Source organism: Asterias rubens, chromosome 7, assembly GCF_902459465.1.
Source record: "Asterias rubens chromosome 7, eAstRub1.3, whole genome shotgun sequence".
NCBI classification, from domain to species: Eukaryota; Metazoa; Echinodermata; class Asteroidea; order Forcipulatida; family Asteriidae; genus Asterias; species Asterias rubens.
Genome location: NC_047068.1, coordinates 6,180,189 through 6,198,969, shown reverse-complemented (window position 1 = coordinate 6,198,969; position 18,781 = coordinate 6,180,189). Strand labels below are relative to the sequence as shown.

At 40.4% G+C, this 18,781-nt stretch overlaps 1 protein-coding gene across 5 annotated transcripts in view; it reads right to left on the bottom strand.

The window, feature by feature from the left end:
* The window catches only part of LOC117292713 (trinucleotide repeat-containing gene 18 protein-like), a 64,328-nt gene that overhangs the window by 1,915 nt on the left and 43,632 nt on the right, over positions 1-18,781 (bottom strand). For 3 of the 5 annotated variants that reach the window (XM_033774855.1, XM_033774858.1, XM_033774859.1), the window contains 8 exons: positions 18,393-18,570; positions 10,519-10,653; positions 8,890-9,171; positions 7,876-8,142; positions 5,278-7,217; positions 4,351-4,459; positions 2,771-2,892; positions 84-248 (listed from right to left, as the gene is read on the bottom strand). In XM_033774855.1, coding sequence (XP_033630746.1) covers positions 84-248; positions 2,771-2,892; positions 4,351-4,459; positions 5,278-7,217; positions 7,876-8,142; positions 8,890-9,171; positions 10,519-10,653; positions 18,393-18,570 — 3,198 coding nt within the window. The remainder of the gene's footprint in view (positions 1-83; positions 249-2,770; positions 2,893-4,350; positions 4,460-5,277; positions 7,218-7,875; positions 8,143-8,889; positions 9,172-10,518; positions 10,654-18,392; positions 18,571-18,781) is intronic. The other 2 variants (XM_033774857.1, XM_033774856.1) reach the window with 2 other exon arrangements.

The window sequence follows — 18,781 nt, the reverse complement described above, 5'->3', positions numbered from 1 at the left end:
CTCTTTGTGTACGACCAGACATTATGTTGAATTAATTTGATTCCTGAAGCTAACCCCAAGAGCATAATAAACAATTCCCTGACCTTTCCGTCATGTGACTTGCGACCTCCTTTCGTCTCCTCTGGATGATAGAACCATGTGACACGTACGACCATGTTACCGCCCCAAGACTCCCACATGCTTTCAATGCGTCCGATGTACGGTAAATGAGGGCGCCCCGTAGATAAGAAAACGGCTGCATCCCCTTGCTGTGGATCAGTTGAGAAAATAATTAGAATTATTAAGAAATGGTTTCAGACATTTTGGGACGACGATTAAACTTTAGTTCCCTTGGATGTTTTACTAGGATCCTTCCTCACTCTTACAAAACCCAACACCGTATGATTACTCAACACCCAAACTGTTGGACTCTGATTATGGTGGTATGCCTGATCCCATATAAAGCATAATCAGTTTGCTTGCACAGTCCTCAATCCAACACATTCAGTAACTCATCACCAGACTCTGATTAAGTTGGTATGGCTGATCTATATTAAAAGCATAATCAATCTGCCAGTCCAACAGAATCAAACCAAACATGCTGTTTGATTGTTGTTGGGAGCAGGTTATGATTAACCATATTATTAATGCATTGAGTTTTATAAATAAGGATCGTTATTCTTATGGAACAATGATTCCAGACCAGCAGAAATCGACATCATCTCACAGTTAAAGTTATCTTTGAAATATTTTCTTCGAATGGAAAAGAACAGGTTAAAACCAGAATCATTCAAAAGCTGCTATACTAGGAACAATGCTTTGTGTTTCACCACTAAGGACGAAGTCAGTTTTAATTACTAATTGCCTGTTTTACCAAGGGCCAAGTTATTTCCTTTGTCCCATATGTATCATGTTTTTCTAATTTGTTGTTGTTGTTGTTGTCAGTATTGTTTTTTCCCGAACCACGTGATTCCCGAGTCACGCTAAATTGTAGATATTTGTATATATAATAGAGGTATTCATTTAACTATTTAATTATTTTGTTTATTGTTATTGTTATTGTTATTGTTATTGTTATTATTATTGTTATTTTCTGAGCTTCTGTTACTTACTGTGCCTGTTATATATTAGAAGTATTTACCGGAGTGTCTTTTGATAGTGTGTTTATTTGATGTATGCCTTTGCTGATGAATGTTGAATAAACGGAGTAATATAACTCCACATCAAGAGAAAAAAACAAAAACAAAAACAATGATTTTCTATGCAAATGATCCTACATAATCAAAGCAGAAGTAAACACTAGGCCTAACTTGAAACTCAACTACCTAACTGTTCTTGTTTTGTAAACGAAAACAAAACAAACATAAAACTACAAATGAAAGATATACTTCTCAAAGATGTATGCAGCAATTTGCAGTATTTTTGACCATGGGGGGGGGGGGGGGGTGGTGGGGTGTGTGAACATCAAATGTACGTGGTGCAAAGCAAGTCAAACAAAATGGTTTTTCACATTGCTGTCATTACTATTACTTATTTGGCCATTGATACAAACATAATATAAAAAGGCAACCTTATAAAAAAAAAGTGTAAATATCACGCACTGGAAATCAACCCTTGAAAGTGCCCCCCATGTGGTAAATAATACAGTCAAATAAGAGGAAAGTTTTATTACACTAAAAACAATGATATGTTTGTGTAAAAATATATTGTTGATATCGTTCACTTTCTTTGAATAACATTTTAAAAGCAATTAGATAAATAATATAAAAGCAATTAAATAAACAATAAAAAAGCAATTGAATCACTAGAAATTAAGTGTTCGTAAAAACGAAACACAGAGGGGTTTCGGCTGGTGGAACAAAAATAGAAAATTTGAGTTCATACTTAGATGTCAGGTCCAATGCTTAGTTTGGTTGTTAACCATTTTAACTGGCTGTATAGACCGTAAGAAAAGGTCAAAGAGGGCTATGTGCTTCAAAAGTATGTCAAAAGTGTAAAATAATGACCTTATGATCGTATAGCGCCGTAGCGCCTATAAACTACGGCGCTTTATGATCTTTGCTATTAATTGAAAGTTTGGGTCTCATACAGATCACATACAATAAAACATCAGAGAAGAATTCCAAAATACAGAGCACCGTCAAATTATGGTAAACTTGTTTAGCGACCTCTTGCGTTTAAATGTTTGCGTCTGCGCTGATCTCGGGTACGTGACTCGTTTGGACACGGGTACCTGACTGGGACTTTTACATACATCGGGATGTGGGAATGGATAATGCGCCATGTAACCGAGAGACGACCAGAAAAACTTAAATATCGTCAACACAAGGGGGGAAAACATGAAACAAACACTATTTATTGGGAAATGGTGCAGCTATAGACTGATTTCAGTGTTTTGTTCTGAATTTACGTGAATTCCGTGCCGTCAGGCTGTTAGACCGAAACCCCTAATAATATTAATGCAAATCAAATAAGGAATATAATACCACACACACACAAACACAGATCCCAGTCATTTGATTGGTGGAATATACATCACGTGTCATTCTTGATTTTGCAATGTATGACTGAAGAGACTCTCCAAAATATAGGGATCCTTTATGGATAAATATACGATGCTTGCTTTTAGATGCTTTACAGTGCCATTTCCAAGCTAATCCTTTCCACCCGTTCGACTCAACAAGGCAAGGTGATTTCACGGGGGACAAAGTTGGAGTGCACATGTTTAGAAGGTTTTAAAACAAAATTCAGAGTGTAAATTTTGCATTAGTTGTGGCAAAGTTAAACTCACCCTAATGATCTCGTTCTCCCTCATTATTGATCTGTAGAAGACTTTCCTGGCCTTGCCCTTCGCCCCACGACGCTGAGTTGCTTTACCGAACCAATTCCAGAGCTGTCTCGCGGGAAGAAATGCTGTAAAAACAGGAAAGTGAAGAAATTAAGTATGGATAGGGAGATGATTGTTGGTGGTTTTGCTTCTAAGAAGCTCCATAATAAAAATGTAACTTTTTTAAATTACTAAAATAGTTTCAGGGTTGAACAAAAAAGAACTTGACTCAGGATTCAAGGCTGCAATGTGGTTTGGTTTCTGCGCTCTACCAATTGAGCTATCTAGCCCTTGGTTGCAGTCTCCTTATTTTGTCAATATATTTGTTCGGGGGGGGGGGGACCAGTCAGAAGCTATTCAACCTGTAACTGCTATGTAGCCAGCCATCAATTTCACAAAACTCTTCCTAACTTAAGATTAATCTTAGGACTTAGGATGAGTTCCAACCCTGCACTGTAGCATGCAGACCTTAAGATTAATCCTAAGTTAGGACGAGTTACTTGTTCTTACTCGAGATAAGACGAGTCTTAACTCTTTGTGAAATCGACGGCTGGTATCACACCCAAGTTTACATTACAACCTGGGAAGCGACAGCCAGAGGATCAAGGAGGTGCTACTTTTTATTTCTAATAAAAAGTAATAAACCACAAGGGTGGTTTCATATTTAATATTTCATAATTAATGGAGGAGCCTTAGCCAGTATTCAAAACAGTGTTTTCAAAAAGTACAAGAAGGCCATGAATAATGAAACAGGCTGACCCATAGCCCCGCCCCCACATTATCAACAGTGATCTTGTGAGTAACACACCATGAATTGCTTCTATTTACCCAGGTGTACAAATAGGAACCTGTGAGGGCTGAGCAAGTTGCATGCTCACCACTGATGAAGTTTCGCCGCTGTTTAAATCAGCCAGATTAACAGGGCTAATAATGTCGTAGAGCACCTTGGTCTAGTTTAGGATCTTTGTGATATATTGGGAGCAAATATTCAAACTGACCAATACCATATCGACGCTATATTACGCTTCATTTAATTTAACTTAATTTCATTTATTCTGGTTGTAAAGCCAAGTACTACCCAATAACCCAGTTGAGAGAAAACAACAAGGAAGTTTCAACTTTAGAGATGTGATAGGAAAACCCTAGAAAATTATTCCAGGGAAAAACCCACGCAGTCAGATAGGAACTAAAAACCCAATCCACATAGTGCCCCAAACATAGTTCAAAACCGGGGTTTCAGAGGTTGAAGGCGAGGAGAAGATACCATTACACCAGCCCAACCACCTCAACCATTCTCACTGAGCTGTTTGCAGTAATACCATGTGAATATCTCTTTTTGAGTAGTGTTGGGTTCTGGAACAGTTCTCTTGGAGCATGTTTTATGTTGTAAAGCACACCGCGGTTGGTTTAGCGCGAGGCGCTTAAAATACCTAGTGATTATTATTATTTTTCTAAAAAGAACCAATGCGGTGAGCTATGAGTGACTGTCTAACCACTTGATGGATGGAGACGGGATTTGATGCTGACTTTAAGAACATGCATACCTACTGCATTACAGGGACTAGGGCTAGGGCTAAGGGCCCTACCTGTCATCTTGCTGGTGGACGTCAGGCAGGACCGGCTCTTCTGCCTCGGCGTGAGGGCGTTGTTGTCCTGTTTAGCGAACAAAGGATGTTAAGCATCAGCTTAATCCTAAATAATTTGAACTGCAACTTTGTAACCCTCCTACTAATTGACCCTTCAATATCACCCACTGCGGGTTTGGAATAATTTATGATAGATACATACTAAGCTTGCCTGAAATATAATAGACATGTTCCATGTTGGATTTTCACAAGCCTTGTTTTTGTCTAAATACCCACTGCATGCACTCCGAATAAACATCGAGAATTGATTTCAGCATTTTCGAAGTGCGCCCTCACGTGCCAATCAACTATCAAGAGTCACTGGATTGGCAATTAATCAAAACTAGAGGGTGTGCGTTACAAAAAGTTTGTAGTACATTACTTACGGAGTCGGTCAGCATGAGACCCGACTTGAACCAAGTCTAGCAATATGAGTTCATGTGGCGAAAGCATTCTACACGGTACAAAGTCAACCCTCTTACTGTCTGACCATTCATTATCATCAAGTGTGGTTTTGGATTCTAGATAATCTATGCCAGCCTGTAGTATGATATCATGTAGTAAATGCACCTACATGTACACAGGACACACATATCACACAACAGTTTAGTTCTGTGCACAGTTGCTTGACGTTATACAACCCCAAAGAAGTTGAATGGTTACAAAATGGTCTGTCAACTCACTGGAAAATGTTACTAAGAGCAGAAGGGTTAATGCAGGTTTTAATAAAGTTTTCTTAAAAAGAAATTTTTAAAATCAAAATTCACCAAAATTTTTATAAAAAATGAGAAGAAGAATCAAATTGAAGAAATTATAATAATAACAAATGAAGAATAGTAAAGTTACCGTGCTGGCCAAGCTGTCCGAGCTAGTTTCATCACTGTCACTGCTGGAATCCTTGTCGCTATCTGAGGAGCTCCAGTCATCCAAGCTGTGGTCTCTTGTACCCCTGTGCTTGTTCCAGACGCCCTTCCCATCAAAACTAGACTTCTCCGAAGCTAGTTCCTCCTCAGTGAGGGCTTGAGAGCCGGTGATGGGATGGGTGGAGTAAACCGTCTCCGTCTCCACGGTACAGAAGCTGCTATGTCTTTCATCGTGATGGGACTTCTTCTTTCTGCATGACGACGACTTCTTCTTCTTGGACTTGGACAGCGGAGATGATTCACCATTGGACGACTTGGAGGAACTCTTCTTCTTCCGCTCCTCCTTTCGTTTCTTCTTTTTCGATTTGGCTGGACTTCTCGACGGGCTTCTCGCGGGGCTCCCTCTCGGACTTTTACTGGAGGATCGTTTAGATCTCTTCCTCTCCAACGATTCCTGTCTCCTCTCATCTCGCTTCCTCTTCTTCTTTTTCTTCTTTTCCTTGGATTTTGAGTCGAGTTTACTTGAAGATCGTTTTGATTTGTCGTGGCTTTTGGACTTTTTCATCTTACTCAGCATCTTTTGGGAGGGCGGCAGAAACACGTCATCCTCTCCGGATTCAGAGATCCTGTCCATCTCATTCTGATTGACAGCGGACTTGCTGGACTCGGTCATCTTCAACTTTTTCTTTGGGGAGGTTGCCTTTATTTTATTGTTGACATCTTCGTTGGTGTCGATGGTTTCAGGTTTACAGTTCGCGTTAGAGCTGGTGTCCGAGGTGCGCCGCCGTCTCTTTCTCTGCAACTCATTTGGAATGGGTTCGAATTCAACGATGGGGAAGTCATGAGGAAGCATGCGAATGTGATCCACAGGGATTCGACCAGAGTCCCCATCGTCAAACTCCACACAAATAAAGTTTGGATCCTCATTTGGGTTTGGGGTGCCCCTGACAACAGTACCAGGGTACAGGCATCGAAACTGCTGGCTCCAGTAAGCACAGACTCGAGTACCTTCAGGGACGTAGCGTGTTGCGAGGGGTTTAACGTCGACGAAAGTCTCCTGCAGCATTTGCTCCTGGGAGAATACATGTGGCCTGTTGCCGCGCTCGCCGTCCAAGATAACGCCATAGACATCCGGGGGTTGAATGGCGTTGACGTAACCGGCGTAAAACAAACCATCGATCGGTATCAAGACCCTCAAACCATTCTCAAGCTCATTTTTGTTGATGATACAGGATCTCGGCGCCGATGCCGTCTGCCGATCCACCAGGTTGCTGAGAGGCACATTCTCAGCGTCACTGCAGCTGCTATCCATAAAGTCATTCTCTGCTCTGGGTTTCTTGACGTCGCTCGTTGGGTCTTGTCGACTACTGCCGGACTTCTCCCTCCTCTTTGATAACTTCTTCTTTGTTTTCCTCGGCGTATCATCTGCCTCATCTTCCTGAGCAGACATACTCGCAAGTTTCTTCCTGATCTGTAGAGTATCCGTCTTAAGAGCGTCCAAAACACTCCCGATGTTTGCGACCCCGTTGTGGTCGGTGTTACTCACTGCTCCTTGTTCAGTACTGATGCCCTCCGTCGGCGCTTTAGCCTTGTAGTTCGGTGACTGGAGGATTTTCTTAGCAACCTTCATTGGCTCGTGTGTCTTGGCCAGAGGACTCGCGTCCCGAGACGGAGCGGGACTGATATCGCTCAGGAAAATCCTCTCGCTGCGCCGTCTCGTCCAGATTTCCGCGTTGAAGACTGGTTTCTCCTCTGCCATCTTCCTATCCTGGCTTGAGGAGAATGAAACCAGCATCGGTTCACTCTGAGTCTTCTCTCGCTTCTTGTCCGACTTGGAAACTTTGAGTGTCTTGATCGGGAAATCGTTGTCTTTCTCTTTCTTCACCGTCATTGGTGACGTCTTCCGAGATTTCTTTGGAGTTTCTAGAAGAGGATAGAATCACAAAGAAAAAACAATATAAAATTTTTTATTGATGTATTGCATCCATGCAAAGAGCGGTAGTAAGCAGAGTAAGTTGGATTGGCGACTGTGCCTAAGGGTAGCTTATGCTTTTAATACATGTCGATGCACCATGTATGTATGTCAAGCCACAACATGTAGAGTAATAACAATTTGGGTTCAGGAATAGTGGTTAGGGTTTAGGATTAGGGTTTGGGGTTAACAGTTAGGGTTTAGGGTTTAGGGTAGGGTTTAGGGTTTAGGGTTAAATTTGGGTTTAGGGTTAGGCTTTAAGGTTTAGATTTTAGGGCAAATAATCAAATAAAAAATCATTATTTCCACAGGCGTTTCAAAGCACTTTAGCATTGTCTGAAAAGATGTGTTTTTAACTGAGACTTGAATGAGCTGATTGAGGATGAGTCACGGATGAGAAGAGGGAGCTTGTTCCAGCAAGTTAGTGCAGCTACTGAAAATGTTTTATCACCATAGCGGGTATTCGTGCATGGGCCATTATATTAAAACTTGACTATCATTCACCAAAGTGTTTGATAACAAGGTGTTATCAAATTGTGGGAAATGAATTTAAAATAAATATTCATAATTACCATAATGCATGATGTATTTATATTTATTTTGATTAACCTTGTTCAGATGAAGCCGGAGAGGCGCTTCTTTTCTTAGCTTTCCCAGATTTCTTCTTGAGTGGCTCACCATCATTCATCTTTCCGTCGTTCCCGTCCTTGCTGATGGTAATCTTGACGTCTTTCATCACCACATTGCTCTTCATGAGTTCCTGGGATGAGATACCAGCAAGGAGGGCGAGGCCCTTCTGCTGTGTCTGGCCGGCTGAGTTGCGCTTCTGCTTAGCGTCGATCATTGCGGTTTCCCATGGGGAGTCACTGTCATCTTCTACTTGAATGGATAAAAACAAAATTATATATATAAGAACACTGGGTGGATTAGGACTGAGGGTAACTTTGTAACACTTAAACTTTGTGGAGTCACGACTTATACTCTGTCGTTCACATATAAAGGTGTTCTAAAGTTCTAAACAAGAACCCGGATGCAATATTTTACAATTTATAACAGACTTATTTCCAAATTCTGACGGTTTTTCTTCTCATTTTTTCTTTTCTTTAACGGGGGGAGGTGGGTAAAAAATTAATATGGAATGCTAATTATTCTCACTTGCAGCTGAGAAGCTGAATTGCAAAAGACGTGGCTAGAATGTGATGGAGCTGCATTCGAGGCGCATTCGGCAGTCAGCCACAACATAAAGACGTGGCTAGAATGTGATCGAGCTGCATAGGCGCATTCGGCAGTCAGCCACAACATAAAGACGTGGCTAGAATGTGATCGAGCTGCATAGGCGCATTCGGCAGTCAGCCACAACATATTATGACCACCAAGCACAGCCACAGATCGCAAGTCTTCAATTTGTTGTTGTTAAGGAAAACCAGGAAAAACCCTCATGGCACAGGAGGTCACCGACACACAAATCTACTCATATATGCCTACTTTCAATTGTAGTTTTTTGGGGGGAGAAGGGAGAGAGTTGTAGTGCGGAAGGGGGAAGGTAGAAGAACGAAAGGGGGGAAAAGTAGGAGTGCAGACCATAGGGGGGTTGGTAGAAGTGGGTCTACTTCAAGCACTCACCGTAGACTGGCACAGCACGCTTCAACAATACAGACCCTCCACTTTCCTTCTCACCATTCCCTGGACCAATGTAGCTTTTGCGGATGACATTTTCAATGGCCTCCATGGTGGTGTCGGTCGACGAGTCATTTGAACCCTGACCTTTGACACTGTCTTTCCTGCCATCTTTGACCTTAGACTCCTTGATCTTCTTTTTAGAGTTCTTGGATTTGATTTTGACTGAGGGGATCTTTGTGGAGGAGTTGCTGCTGCTAGGCCAGATGATGCTACTGCTGTCTGTATCTTCAGATTGGAACAAATAGTAAATAATAAGAATGATAATAGAACACTTCTGACAAGTTGAGAAAAAGAAAAAAACTCTGCATGACGTTATTTTGAGCTAAGACTGAACAAGTGAGGTCTTGAAGATGGAGAGAGTGTCTACTTGGCTGAGGTTCAGTGGAAGAGCAGTCCAACAGTCTTAAGATATGGTCCTGCATGTGAAACTAAATGGTCTCCCCAAGCAGGGTTAGTAGGATTTGAAACTTTGCATGCTGGAAGTATAATTACATGTAGGTGACCGGGTTTGCAGTAGCACAATGTGAAAATCTCTTTTGAATAGTGTTAAGTTCTTGGGATACCACTAGTTAGAAAACATCCACAGAAAAACACACTAAGTTCACACCTGGCATAACTGGGCTAAGTTTAATCCAAACATGTTTTGCATGTTTTTGAGGTATACAGCATATAAAATCACAAAGTATGCACAAATATTTGTGTGAAAAAAATTACTCAATTATAGAACTGTTATTAAACTGAACAGTGTACAAAATAAAAACTCATGGTGTATTGACAGCCATTCGAACTCTGTCATCAGAGCTAGGGTCAATGCCTTCCGTCCCTTGTGTGCATGTTTCTCTTAAAGGCACTAGATACTATCAGTAATTACTCAAAATTATTGTTAGCATAAAACGAGCAATGGAGAGCTGTTGATAGTATAAAACACTGTGAGAAACGGCTTCCTCTGAAGTATTGTAGTTTTTGAAAAAGAGGTAATTTCTCATTCAAATATTTAGGCCAGGGGTCGATATCACCAAGAGTTAGGACTAGTAACTCCTCTTAACTCGAGATAAGACTAGTCTTTTGTGAAACCCACCCTGGTGCCTGTTACTATGCATCTGAAAACACACAAATTTATCCAACAAGGGTGTTTTTTCTTTTATTATTCTCTTGCAACTTTGATGACTACTTGAGTCCAATTTGTCACAGAATTGTTATTTTATGCATATGTCGAGTTACACCTAGTGAGAATACTAGTCTTTGACAATTACCAAATGTGTCCAGCCGTCGATTTCACCAAACTCTTCCTAACTTAAGATTAATCTTAGGACTTAGGACGAGTCCCAACCCTGCACTGTAGCATGCAGACATTAAGATTAATCCTAAGTTAGGACGAGTACTCGTCCTAACTCGAGACAGGATTAATCCTAGCGTCTTGTGAAATCGGCTGCAGTGCCTTTAACAACCCCAACGACAGCCGCGGCGATAATCAAATCAAACATAGCTATAAGCACCAAGCACATACTTCCTGTTTTCCCCACCAACTGTGCAAAAAGGGGGAGGGAGAGGGGATTTATACAACTGTCTCACCAATTTCTGTTGAGCTGTTCTGGGTACGAAGGCTCTTTGGCGCCCCACCTGTCTTAGATGATTTCAGAGATTTACTCGTAGTCTCAAGGCTTGAAGAGTCAACGGGGGTAGATGGCTTTCTCTGTTTCCCTGAGCCTGAAAGTAGAGATTGATTGATAAGTATGAATTCATGGATTATTGGGTTTGCTTTTTTACTTGTTTTGAAGCTCCTTTAGCGATGGCCAAAAGACTCATACACTGAAGAATAAAGTAATCCCTCAAGAGAATCAGATAGTTTAGACCAACTGTCTCCAACATTAGGGCCCAATTTTGTAGAGCTGCTAAGCACAAACATTTAAGCATGAAATTTCTTCCTTGATAAAAACAGGATTACCAGCCAAATTTCCATTTGTTGCATATATTGCTTGTTACTGGTATTCAGCTCTTGTTTGCTTATCCTGAAAATCACGTAGAAATTTGGTTGGTAATCCTGTTTTTATCAAGGAAGAAATTTCATGCTAAGTAAATGTTTGTGGTTAGCAGCTCTATGAAATTGGGCTCAGTTGTTTTCAATGGCTTTTCCTGGCTTAAACTAATGGCTTTGTTGTTTAATCAGGAATGATGATGATCTTGGCCAACTGGGTATTTTTTGCTTCTTCTTTATGTTTGATAAATATATTTTGTTAAATAAATTTTTGTTCAACATCTGAATAGCCCCTTTAACCTTTAAACATGATGTTTAGGCTGGTAACCAGTTTGTGCAAAGGAGTTTTTAAAAACTTTTCTAGCAACAGAGGCAACTTGACCTGAAACACAGAGGGCAATGACCTCTGACAAGCTATAATTCATAACCAGTTCATGGATACATCAGAGAGGTCGTTCACCTATGATAATCCGATTGGTAGAGCGACTCTCAAAGGAAATAATAAATCCAAAAATAAGCACCGTGACTTCACTGGAAAACCCAAAACAGCACAAATCTGCACACTTTTTAGAAAATTCTTTCCAGAAGTCATTCACCTTTGTTTCTGTTATCATGCAGATAAAAAAAATCACTTGAATTCTGCATTATATGCAAGAGATTGTTCTCCTTGCACAGCATTCTGCTGGCCCAAATGCCAGTTATAACTTCTGACCCATTCAACATTCTCTCCAAGTGGTCCTTCTTGCTAGCGTTTTGCTTCCAACTGCTACCTTGTAAATCCCAGACTGCATGCACTGACTGTTTTGTATGACTTCAAACTCAAGTGCCATAAAAATGACAGTAGAAAGAAAACCCTATATCTATAAGGACCAGTGAAAAAGCTTGGTGACCAGTAAGTTAGGGCCTACAAGGTAACTGGTGCCGCTGGCTGGTCAATAGCTCAGGGCAAACCCTGCAAGAAATGTCCCGGTCCCGGAATTTCAACTTTGAAAGGACAAGGCCATTTTCATTTAGCAAAGGGCACTTCCGTTGAAAAAATCTAAGAGTCTATGGGAAACTTTTGACCGGGCATGAAGGCAATGGCCAGCGTGTTATTCCAGGCTTGATGTGCCAAGGTTTAAGAGATGCAGTCATGCTATCCGTGATAGAGGAGAATGGTACAACGTCACCTTACAGAAGCCCATCATGAGGTGCCCTACCTACATGAACGGCAAAGTCAAGTCAACACGCAATAAAAGTCTCGCTTCAAACCACCGATCTTTTCTTCCCCATCAAACCCCGGCATTCACACAACCGACTCACAAATCATAATAAAAATGTCATGAAAATAAAGGAACGAGGACAAAATCAATAGTAAATTAACAAGAAAAACACTGCAAATGTGGCTCTACTTATGCTGAGCATCCTGGTTTCCTCCTTGCTCCCATCGGTATTTGTTCTTTCCACGTTTTCCCCCCGACCGTCCGTGGCCGAGCACTGCAGCTCTCTGTAACCACACAAAATCCTCAATATCCGTTGCTTGATTGCCCATGGGGGCCCCCCTCCGTCTGATGACACACGCGCACTGAAATTTGTTGGACTGCCATCAACGACCATGAGAGATTTCTTTTCTTTTCTTCCCCTTCTTCGTTGTACCTGAGTTTATCAAGTACTATGAGGGAGCTTGCGAGGTGAAGGGGGGGGGGGGAGGTGGGCTAGAATCCCTAGAGGGGAACCAGGATGGCCAGTTGCTGATTGAGGAAACTGCATCTTGGGGATTGGAGCAACGCTTTCCTGTTCTAATTACCTCCTACATTGACTACATACCCCTTCAAGACTTTTTTTTTCTTCAAGAAATGCTGACTGCAGTAGATGCAAATATTGAGTATTGTGTGGAGTCATTTTAATACTGTCTATGCATAAAAAAAATCACTAGTAATTGTGGACATTTGCTAAGGAATACAACCTACAAGCAGTTTCTGTCACTTAAAGGAATGTTACAGAATTGTTAAGAAACAAAAATTGTGAAGATCACAGATTTACATAAAACTTACACGGTCTTATGATGATGATAGTTGAAAACATCCCTTGAAATATTTCAGTCTGAAATTTCATATTTGATGAGAAATAAATAATCTAATTTTGTGTTTGGAGTTTATCGCTCAGTGAGCGTTTTATTCATTTCTGTTTTGGCATTGATGCAATGCAAAATTTGTTTTTCACTATTTTCTCATGACCCAGATGGCCGTTCGATCTCAAACTTCAACAGGTTTGTCTGTTTATGTATATGGTAGATTACATAAAGTGCTTACACTGCCAGAAATGTTTTTGCTAGCAAAACCAATTCTGTAATGTTCTTTTATGGCTTTTTCAAAAAAGACTCTGCTCGAAACATTAGGCTACTGACTTATTGTTTTGCACTTATATCATAGGTCCTTTTGGTTGAAGAGTAGTTTCCAACAGTTAATACTACTTTTCAGTAAATTTAACAAGCACTTTTATCAAATGTATTCATGCGGAATTTGTGAAGATAATGTCAAACAAAAAAAATACTTCACAAACAGGTAAGAAATATCGAGTTCACTTTTACAAGGTGCTTTGATCACGGATTGTCTCACCACCGTGAGCGTAATAAGACTCTTTGTTTACATGGGGCAGAGAGGCTTCTTCCGCACCACCGTGAGCGTAATAAGACTCTTTGTTTAAATGGGGCAGAGAGGCTTATTCCTCACCACCGTGAGCGTAATAAGACTCTTTGTTTAAAGAGGGCAGAGAGGCTTATTCCTCACCACCGTGAGCGTAATAAGACTCTTTGTTTAAGGGGACTGAGAGGCTTATTCGCCCAAAGTTGTCCACAGTCAAAGAGAAAGTCTTCTTTTTTTGCTTTCTCTGTCCAATTTGATTCTTCTTGCTGTGCTCAAATTTCCCCCACTGTTTCATCCTGGGCCCAATTTCATAGAGCTCCTAAGCACAAAAACTTGCTTTAGCATGAAATTTCTTCCTTGATAAAAACACAATTACCAAAAGAAATTCCATTTATTGCATTATGCTTGTTACAGGTAATTAGTTGTTGTTTGCTTATCCTGAAAATCTTGTTAAAATTTGGTTGGTAATCGTGTTTTTATCAAGGAAGAAATTTCATATTAAGCCAATTTTTGTGCTTAGCAGCTCTATGAAATTGGGCCCAGATGGTTTGAACACTATGGTTTGACCACGAACCCGCAAGTTTCTTAAAGATGACAAGGACCAAATTTGGCATTGACAATTGCTTTATACTTGGTGCTTTTTTTGATTTAGCTTTCAGGCATTATGGTTTCTAACACCAGGCAAGACTTGTGAGAGCAATGCACTGCGTGGTAGCGACTGCGTGGTAGAGAGCAATGCACTGCGTGGTAGCGACCAGCGACCAGCGACAGAACTCTCAATGTGATGCATGTCTCAACAGATTCAAAGAACAGGTGTTATGTGACTGTTTCTTTGGGGAGGGGGTGAGAGTTACAAGTCTGGCAGCATGATTCTATGGATGACTTCTTTGCAGTGAATAGACTCGGTGAAATGTACGGTTCAATACACGCGACAACTAGTGGGATTACATTTAACTAACATGACTGTACAGTCAATAACTTCATGAGGGTGCAATGACCACTATCTTTCAGCCGGCTCCTGGCTGGTACCTAAAACACCTAGGGTGCTGGCTCCAGCAGTGTCCGAGTGTCCCTTAGTTTTCCCTGGAGTACCAAACTACAGATTTCTCATATCAGTCTCGCCAAACACAAAACTATAATCAACTCGTATTGAAATTGCTGTCAACAACTTCTTGAGGTGCAATGACCAATGTACTTCTGTCAGATGGTGCCTGAAACTGCTAGGGTGCTGGCAGAGTCCAAATTTAACCAAATTTCCCCTGGAGTTCCACACTACAGATTTCTAAAATCAGTCTCGCTAAAAACTTCACTATAATCAACTCAGATGTTATAATGAAATTGATTGTGCAAGTCAACAATTGTCATGGTACCATGGTACTTGAAACAGCTAGGGTACTGGCAGAGTCCGAATTTAACCAAATTTTCTCTAAAGTTCTGAGCTACAGATTTCTAAAATCAGTCTCCCCAAACACTACACTATTATCAACTCAGATGTCTCACTGAAATTGCAGTCAACAACTTCATGGGGTGCAATGACCATCGTACTTCTGTCAGATGATACCAGAGACAGCTAGGGTGCTAGCTCATGCAGAGTCCGAGTTTATTCCATTTTCCCTTGAGTTCAAACTACAGAGTTCACAGATCAAGCTCGCCAAACACTACCTACACTAATTCAGATGCAGTATTAAAACTAAGTGTGCAGTCAACAACTTCATGGGGTGCAATGACCATCGTAGTTCTCTCAGATGATACCAGAGATAGCTAGGGAGCTGTGTCCAACAGAGCCCCCTATTTCCCTTCCCCACTCTGGTTTTGCTTACTACAGAATTCTCAGTCTGGACCAAGACCATTCTACAAACCCCTCACAGATGTCATCTTGAACTCAACTCCCAGGGACACGGCCGAGGTTCGACCCATCTTCACCTTAAGGGTTTGGTAGCCTCTTGCTCTAGGGGTTTCCTCTCCTTGTGATTGGTGATAATGATTGTTAACACATACAGCAAGAGGCTGCAGGTGTCACGCAACGGATATTGACTATAATCAGACAGATCAGGGGTGACGAAAGACGGGCCAGATGTTGACAACCAGAGCGGGACAGAGTTTGAGGGTCTGGGAAGTGGACATGGTTCAGGGGATTCCTGTTGTTCAAGTTAGAAATCATTTTGGGGTCAATATTTGGAAAGCCGATTGGCGTGCTACAAAGATAAGAAGTCAAACCGATTTTCTGTCAAAGATAAGATGTTTACTTCATGTTAAAGAAGTCAGAAGACTTCTAGCTGCGGTATAAATGGCACCAACAATAGCATCACAACACAGCTTAATCCTGAGCCTGAGTTAAGCCCGGTTCATACTTCCTGCGAATGTGATATGAATTTTGACGTCACAAATTTTCACCAAATAATTTGCATCTATTGTCTTGTGCATAGCCCTGTGATGTTCAAATTTGGGGTTTAGAGTTCCACATAAATTTTTGTTTAGAATTTCTTTGTTTGGTACAGCCTCACACAGTTCATCTTCGAGGATCAACAGTCGCTCACGCATGTCAAAAAAGTTAAAAACCACTGAGGAAACATCCCTCTGGAGAACGGGATGCTATCCAATTAATATTGTTGAGGTTAGCCCAAAGGTATCAATGTTTTCACTTAAAGGCAGTGGACACTATTGCTAATTACTCAAAATAATTATTAGCATAAAACCTTAATTGGTAACTAGTAATGGGGAGCTAATGATAGTATAAAACATTGTAAGAAACGACTCCCTCTGAAGTAACATAGTTTTCGAGAATGAAGTAATTGTCCACGAATTTGATTTCGAGACCTCAGATTTAGAATTTGAGGTCTCGAAATCAAGCATCTGAAAGTACACAACTATGTGTGACAAGGGTGTTTTTTTCTTTAATTATTAACTCGCAACTTCGACGACCGATTGAGCTCAAACTTTCACAGGTTTGTTTTGTTATTTATATGTTGAGATACAGCAAAGGAGAAGACTGGTCTTTGACAATTACCGACAGTGTCCAGTGTCTTGAAAGGTCGGGTTTATAGATTGGTAAATAAATGACCATCAAATCTTATTGAGAAGCACTGGAGCTGTTGATAGTATAAACTATTTTAAGAAAGCATAAAAACCGCAACCAATCACGGAATGTATTGAAGTTGCAAGAGAATAATGAAGGAAAAAACATCCTTGTTAAACAACTTTGTGTGCTTTCAGATGCATAATAAAAGGCTTCAGGCCTGAAGTCTTTAATTATTTCGGTGAGAAATTACCTCTTTCTCAAAAGTTATGTTACTTCAGAGGGAGCTGTTTCTCACAATGTTTTATACTATCGATAGCTTCCCATTACTTGTTACCAAGTAAGTTTTTATGCAAACAATCATTTTGAGTAATTAACAATAGTGTCCAATGCCTTTAACAGTTTTGAGATAATTTTTGGTATTTGTCACTCCTTTATCAGCTGAGCATTCCCCTCCCTTTAAAAAAAACTTCTACACTTTCTCCTGGCGCCACATTAAATACTAAAAGCGAGGAGTTTCCTGTTCGAAGCCTTCATCCGTTGACGCTTTGTGGTCATTAGAAGAAAGACATGTTCTGGTCGTTAAAAGTTAGCCACCACAAAGTACGAGCTGGATAAGGTTTTTTTAATCGATGAAAATTACAGTCTTCCTTTCGACAATTTCATACGACCAGAGAAAAAAACTTTCATAGAACCAACTCTTTCACAAACGAATGTTTACTCACATGGTTGTTACTGTATGCTATTTTTCTGTATGCATTCTAACTCCATTAATGTATCAACTTCACTGTTACACTTAGTTAACTATTCTGTGTATGTCTATGCTTGTTTGCCTTTTTAAATTGTTTAGTGATTTGTATTATCTTCTGTGCTTTTTTATATGCCCCCTCTTGCCTTAATGTATTTTTAGGGTTTTAGGAGACATACGCCTTTTGGCGACAGTTATTTTTTCTTTTACTTTTATGCTCTCCTGGGCACCCCACTGCTGTTTTACTCTGTTTTCTTAAATATTTTTAATGTATGTACATGTGCTTGTAAATGTGATTGCCCGAATAAATAAATATTATTATTATTATTATTAATGTTTGTTATGTTGTCATTTAGCCTTCAAGAAAGACTCTGCTGCGGCAGTCGAAACGTCAGGCCAATAACTATTTTTTGCATGATAAGTAACAGTTAGTTAAAGGGATGCTGCAGTGAATTAAAATAAAACAGTCAATTTTGTTGTCATTTATTTCTGATATATGTATTGAACCTCAATAAAATGTGTTTTGTTTCTTCCTCGACATATCTCACTTGCGTAATTAGCGAATAAGTCATGCCCCCCCTTTTGTGGATTGTTACCGCCCCCCATCGACGTCACGTCGGGAATTCAAACATATCGTCTGCAAAAAGAGTCTGGTCCCTAACTACACGCGCCTAGGTACCAGGCCACACAGTGCACACGTCTCTATATGCACACAGCCAGGGGGCCCGACGGCTCGGGGGCCCGACATGACATCACGTTTATCCCCTAATCTCTTGAAAACCTTTTTTAAAATACTTGTGCATTTAATGAAAAATAATAAAAAATATTTCAGGTTTAAAAAGTCATGTTTAATCGTTTAAATTATTTAGAAAAACACTGCAGCCACCCTTTAAAACCTAGTTAGTTAAGATTCAAATGGGCCATTCTCGAGACCTAACATTATCTTGAATTTCCAGCAGCTAAATACAATCTGCCTGTTTCAAGCATTTCATGCATTTTGAGTGTGGCTAACAACGCCTAATTATTTCTTGTTCTTTTGTTTTGACAAATAAAGCAACTGATGAAACTTGAAGATCTGCTTACCTTTTTGCTTAGCATCTTTGGTTGGAGGAGTAAGACCTGACGAGGAGGTCTTGGACTTGGACTTAGATTTAGACTTTGTCTTGCCTCCTGAAGACGATGAGACCTCCTCGGATGATAACGTGGACGATTCCTTGACCTCATCTTTCGTCTTGTGCTTCTTCTTTTTGGATTTAGTCACCTGAATGCAAGGAAACAGAAAGTTCATCATTGCTCATGGAAAAAAATTACCCTTCTCAATTTGGAGTTCTTCAGAAATCACATGATTTTGTGGGAAAAATCAACAAGATTTCTTTATATGGTCTCTAAGGTGCTATATAAATACCTTTCTAATTGTTAGTATTTCTTCGGGTGTGATCAAAGAAAAAGTGACGGGAGCGGGACATGAACCC